Source organism: Marmota monax, unplaced genomic scaffold (assembly GCF_021218885.2).
Source record: "Marmota monax isolate L192 unplaced genomic scaffold, Marmota_monax_Labrador192_F-V1.1 WCK01_AAM20220418_F8-fsc00038, whole genome shotgun sequence".
NCBI lineage: Eukaryota > Metazoa > Chordata > Mammalia > Rodentia > Sciuridae > Marmota > Marmota monax.
In genome coordinates, this window is record NW_026692498.1 from 15,569,284 (window position 1) to 15,575,867 (window position 6,584).

Genomic DNA, 6,584 nt, shown 5'->3' on the forward strand with positions numbered 1-6,584 from the left:
TGGTAACAGGTGTGTGGGTGTATAGGTGTGTTGTGTGCATGTGTTTAAATCCTTGCCCTTTACTCCTATAACATTCAGAACATAAGATAAAAAAATTGTCTATTAATGAATTGACGATATAATTTTTGAATCGGTATACCATTTGCCTCATACTGCTTCTCAAAAAACAAAACGAAACAAACACTGTGTTTAGATTTAATCAGAATTTGAGGGAACTGACCTCAGTTCAGGGCTTTCCAACCTCTTTTGTGGCAGGTCATGGTTTTTAAAGTCACCGAACTTGAACACTTGTGGTACTACTGAGTGTGCCTCTGCAGCCTGCTTGGTGGGTTCTTGGGAGGAAAACAAGCCTGGTGCAGCCCTGAGATGAAGGATGCTGTACTTGGAAGAGTCCTGCAAAACCCTGACTAAATCCAGGCAGGACCTGCATAATATCATGAAATGAGAAAATCAAGAAATATTTGGTCAAGTCAGCAGTCGATAGGAGAAAGCAGGTTCCCTGAGCATTATTTTCTTCTTTTCCCCATTGTTGAATATCTTTCTGTGCAGAGCATTGCTGCTGTCTGATAGCAGAGATATGAAACACCAGATATGTCCCAATTCTTAAAAAGCAAGGTCCTTTAAGAATTAAAGTGAGAAAGAGATTTAGTTTGCTCTGCACATATATTTTGAATATAGATGGGCAAGATATAACCACAGACGCTAGGAGAAAACCAAATAAATGAAGTTACTTGCCATTCCCAGCTACCAGAGGAACTGAAAGTCATAAATACTGATGAATTTTGGTGCTCACTAAAATACTTAGTAAAGGAAATGTTGTCCTCAAATTACACAGTTAAGTAAATATCTAAAATTTTTCATGAATAGCTTTAAATAGGTACAGATATTTTTTTTGTGTTACAGATAATGGCATTTTTAAAAGATGTTTTTGTGTACACATGTACACATACTCATATATTAGATATCATATATATTAGTAACTTTTAGGTATGGATTTATATGCATATGTATATGTATGTATGTGTGAGACCTGAGATTAAATGTACACTACTATAAAATAATTGAAATAACCTACACTTTTCCATTATTTATAAATAGCAATTAACCATAAATTTAACATATGTGAAATTTTTCTTACTAATGATATTTGAATCCTGTGGTGTACTGATGAAAATAATTATTCAAATGTCCAAATGTTTTAGAATCCAAAATATTTTTGTGCCTTGGGGAAAGAAATAATAAGATTCCAAGAGAATGATAAGTCAGCCCTTATTCATAAAATAGGGGAGGGTAGACTTTGAAAAAGGAAGATAAATAAGAACCACAAGCTGAGATGTCTTCTCAGGCATTCATTTTCAGAAAGGAGCACATGTAAACAGAGAAACTGACAAGCAATTTTCTTACAACTCTTCTTATCTGGATAACCCTTGTTAAGTTTCTGCCCTAGGAATAAAAATAGGCATATTTAAATTTGAATTCCACTGGCATGGTGGAGTTATAGACTTGAACTAATTCAACTACTCCTCAGGCAAATAAAAACCAAAAGAGAAATAAATAATTCTGAAGACATGACTGAATCTGCTTGCCATTACCATCACTGAATTTGTTCTTTAGGCTACTGATGTTCAAACATGGCTGAACTTTAGAAGAACCTGGGGAGGTCCCAGGGCTGGTGTTATGGCTCAGTGGTAGAGCACTCACCTAGCACGTGGGAGGTGCTGGATTCGATCCTCAGTACCACATTAAAAAAATAAATAAAATAAAGGTATTGTGTCCAACTACAACTAAAGAAAAGGAAGAAAGAAAGAAATTTGGGTCCCTGGATGCCCCTAGATATTCTGATAAATTGGTATGGGGCACCTAAGCACTGGGCTATTAAAAAGCCACAGGTGATTTCAGTGGGCAGGAAATTTTGAGACAGGCAATGAAGCCAGAAACATTGAAATTTATGAAAAAAATCATTGTTAAAATGTCAATGATTAGAAAGATTCCCCTGCAAATCTGACAGAGATGTGGAAATGATTGAAGAAATGGTCAGACTTTGGGATGTTGATTGCTTCTGAACAACTTAGAGAAATTGGTTGGCAGTGACAAATTACTCTAAACATATCTGGAATGATATAATAATCTAGACAGTTGTATATTAGACACACCATAAATGAAGTATTTTATGAATATTTGCAGATTTCAAAGGTAATTTTGTCTCTGTGATATTTAAGTTGATCAAATTTGAAATTTTAGCTCCAGCTCAGTATGCGACTCCACTGTGAACTTTGCTTCTCTGCTACAATGTGGCTCTAAACATTCCATTTTACTTTCTAGTCAATACTCACCATCAGGTTCTAATTGATGGCTTTATATTTTTATGCTTCCCTTTGATTTGGTTTGAACATAGCTTAGAATCTCCACAAAGCTTGAAATTATATAAATGCAATAACTTATGAAATTATAATACAATAGATGGCTCTGGTTAATTAAAATATTATAATGTAAAAGTAAACCTCTTCCTCTGACACCATTTTTCAGACAATATGGTTTAATTTTCTTTTACATATGTGGTAGCTATATAGTTAACCTCAGTTAGAATTCAAATAACTTCAAAACTATAATTAAAAAAAGATATTGTAAGAAAAAATGGAGTATGTTCAAGTTTCATATGCGAATTAGAGAACCCATGATACTAAAATATTATTGAGTGAAACAAAGAATCTGTGTATATTTATTTATAAAAAATCCATGCCTGCTTAATATCTGTGTAAATAAATTGTGTATTTGCCCATATTTCTTGTCAATTTTCTTTTAACTTGTAGAGCCTAGATTACTTATTCTATAAATGGAGAAGGACATGTAGGAAAGTTAGCAGGTTGTAGGTGGTGTAAAATTATTTTGATATATATATGAATATATAAATTAATGTATAGACTCTCTATGATATATTTCAGCATATCTTATGGGAGCATGCACAAAATTGAACAATGATGGAATATAAATTGGGGTCTATTTATGAATTGTTTGTTTTTGTGCTGTGGTACCTCTAAATGCACAGACAAGCTAGTAGTGGTAAGAAAATTGAGCTATTAATTTTCTCAAATGAGTTCATAAAATTGAATTTTATTCAACAATATCCTCTCTTATTTTCTATAATTAACAAAGTAAAGTAACTCTTAGACCACTCTTCTGTAAGTAAGTGACACCCTTCCCTGGGAGCAGAATGGAGAACCCTCACTAGAGATTTAAGGTCCATGTTTACCCACATAACGACATAGTTCAAAGTAAGAAGATGCTGATGATGATCTTTCCCCCAAGCACTGGAAGGAGCCATGAGAAATGTTATTTCTATCCTTACCTGCAGTGAAAGCCACAAAATCTGCCAGAATAAATGGCTGAAGTTAACATCTCCTATGTCACTGAATTTATTCTCAAGGGAATTACAGACCGGCCAGAGCTTCAGGCCCCATGCTTCGTGGTGTTTTTAGTTATCTATCTGGTCACAGTGCTGGGCAACCTCGGACTGATTGCCTTAATCAGGATCGATGCTCGACTCCACACACCCATGTACTATTTCCTCAGCCACTTGGCCTTTGTTGACCTTTGTTACTCCTCTGCGATTACGCCGAAGATGATGGTGAATTTTGTTGTGCAACACAACATTATCTCTTTCCACGCTTGTGCAACACAGCTGGGCTGTTTTCTCACCTTCATGATCACTGAGTGTTTCCTTCTGGCCTCCATGGCCTATGACCGCTATGTCGCCATCTGCAGCCCTCTGCATTACTCCACATTGATGTCAAAAAGAGTCTGCATCCAGTTAGTGGCAGTCCCTTATGGGTACAGCTTTCTGGTTGCCCTCTTCCACACCATTATCACTTTCCGTCTGACTTACTGTGGTCCCAATGTAATCAACCATTTCTACTGTGATGACCTTCCCCTCCTCGCTCTGTCCTGCTCAGACACACACATGAAGGAAATTCTGATTTTTGCTTTTGCTGGATTTGATATGATCTGCTCTTCCTCCATCGTCCTCACCTCCTACCTCTTCATCATTGCCGCCATCTTAAGGATCCGTTCCACACAGGGACGTCGCAAGGCCATCTCCACCTGTGGCTCTCACATGGTGGCTGTTACTATTTTCTATGGCACACTGATCTTTATGTACCTGCAGCCCAAGTCAAACCACTCTTTGGACACAGACAAGATGGCCTCTGTGTTTTACACTGTGGTGATCCCCATGTTGAACCCCCTGATCTACAGTCTCAGGAACAAAGAGGTGAAAGATGCCTCCAAGAAAGCCTTGGATAAAGGCTGGGAAACCTTAAAAATACTAAAATTAATAAAATAGTAATGAAGTGGGTTTTTTTTTTGTTGTTGTTTGTTTTGTTTTGTTTTTTAATTTAAGAGGGAAGTGAGTAGAACTTTTTCTTGTAATTCTTTCCCAACCAATTGAAAATACCACTGTTCCTTTCACAGATTTTAACATGTTATCCAAGGACCCAAGAACACCTTGGAAAGGCAGCATGATATAAAGAGTCCTTCCTGTTCAGGCCATTATTGCTTTACCCATCCACTGAAGTCATGTTCAAATACAAAGACACACTTACATGTGCAAATACGTATGTGTATCTCAAGCAAAGGCAGAGGCTTGCTTTTGTTAGGGTTTTGGACTCTGGAACAAGTTTGCCTGAGTCTGAAAGTTATTTCTTTCAATTAGTTTGCAAACAAACTTGGGACAACCCACCTCCACTCTGTGCAATTCTTGTTTACAACACTGAAAAATAAGAGGAACAAACTCATTGGCTTGTCCTGAGGATTGCATGGGTTAATGTTTATAAAATGCATAGAGCTATATGCAATGGTAGTAAGTGCTTTGTGTTAGTTACATAAGTTTTGCTATAAAATGATTAATTCATTAGCCTTTCAATATCATTAAGTGAAGTGAACACAACCATATTAGATTTTTGTCTGACAGGCAAATCAAATAAAACTAAGAGATGCATGAATTTTCACCCATGGATCTATTATTTATTAGTCACCTTAGGTAACATAACCAGTAATATGAACATTTCAAATTTATCTGAGGTTTTATTTTTAACACAGTGTTGAGAATGAAGAATATTCAATTAGTTACATAATGAGATTTTCAAATACAATTGGACAACAAGATATACAAAACTGCTTTTAATTAAAGTAATTCATGACAATTAAAATTATTGATCTGATATGCATTTATTATTTTGACATTCAAGTAATTAAACTATTGTTTTAATATTATTATATTTTCTTTGGTCTGTTTAGAAGCCATTATGAATCTTAAAATTTGCAGCCATTATATAGAATATAGGTTGAGATTTGCAGTAAAAAGTGTGATTATTTTCGGTTCAACATTTCATTTGAAAATGATTCAGGTATGCATCTATGAGATACTTTTAGAACTTGTGAGTTGCATTCATTCTCCAGTATTTAAAACAAGATTAAAAGAAAAATTCATATGTTCTATTTTTATGCTTTGTCTTGTGAGTGTATGTTTGTATGGTAGGTACACAAAATATTCTCATATATCACAAACATGACAAATAGAAGCATCTTAGTTCCTCTTTTTATAGGTAAAGAAATCCAGGTCTATGAAACCTTGAGAAATACTGGTTTTCTGGGGCCTTTTCCACATTTTTTGCTTCATAGAATTATTTATGATAGTGATATTTAAACACTAATTGGAATTGAAGTTTTCATGCCTGTGCATAATTTTAATTCCTTGATATTCACAATCACATATCAAAGTAAATCTAACTTTTCTTAAGAACATGAGCTAAGCAACTCAAAGACATGATATTATGCTTCTTCATGAGAAGACACACAGGTCTGTACTTCATCTAGAACTGCACTCTGGAAATTTCTTTAGGTGAATGATTTCATATCTTCAATATAGTTCCTCAATCAAAGCATCAAAATCAACATCAAAATCAACACTAATCATTTTCTTTCCAGGTACCTTTAAAAATAAATATTGTATTTTTTCACTCCTCTGTCTATGGCCTCTATGGTGTTTTTACATCAGGATAGAGTCTAGTTTAGTCTGTATATCTAATCTATTTTGACTTGGGGAAAAAAAATAACAAATTTTATTAGTGTCCAAGATTAGTGAAAATCATGCCTGAATTCAGAAACCATTGCCCCCATATTTTAGTTTTGCTATCCCCAGATTTGCGATACACAAATCTCTTATTACTAATAAAATAGGCAAAAGGCTCATTTCCCAAATTGTGGTATGAGCATTTAAAAGATGGTGTAAACACCTTGGCACATGACTAACACCTAACAGAGATGATGTAAACATCAGCTTCATTATCATTAGTGACATGAACCATAAATAGTATCTTTTCTTTTAAATCAAATTTGTTTGCTCAGTATGGTGACACATGCCTGTAATCCCAGGAACTCCAGAGGCTGTAGCAAGATAATCACAAAACTGAAGGCCAGCCTCAACAACTTAGTGAGGTCTTGAGCAACTTAGCCCGACCCTATCTCAAAATTAAAAAAATTAAAAGGGATAAAAAAAAAAAAAGGGCTGGGTTTGTTTATTTGTTTTG

At 35.0% G+C, this 6,584-nt stretch overlaps 1 protein-coding gene across 1 annotated transcript; it reads left to right on the plus strand.

Moving 5' to 3' along the window:
* Positions 1-3,379: 3,379 nt before the first annotated feature.
* LOC124092821 (olfactory receptor 8U3) lies at positions 3,380-4,339 on the plus strand. Its single transcript, XM_046444631.1, has one exon. The coding sequence runs from the start codon at positions 3,380-3,382 to the stop codon at positions 4,337-4,339; it is 960 nt and encodes a 319-aa protein (XP_046300587.1).
* Positions 4,340-6,584: the final 2,245 nt, after the last annotated feature.

Bases quoted from the DNA above. Each gene is read 5' to 3' on its own strand.
- LOC124092821 (XM_046444631.1), top strand. From the start codon at position 3,380: ATGGCTGAAGTTAACATCTCCTATGTCACTGAATTTATTCTCAAGGGA.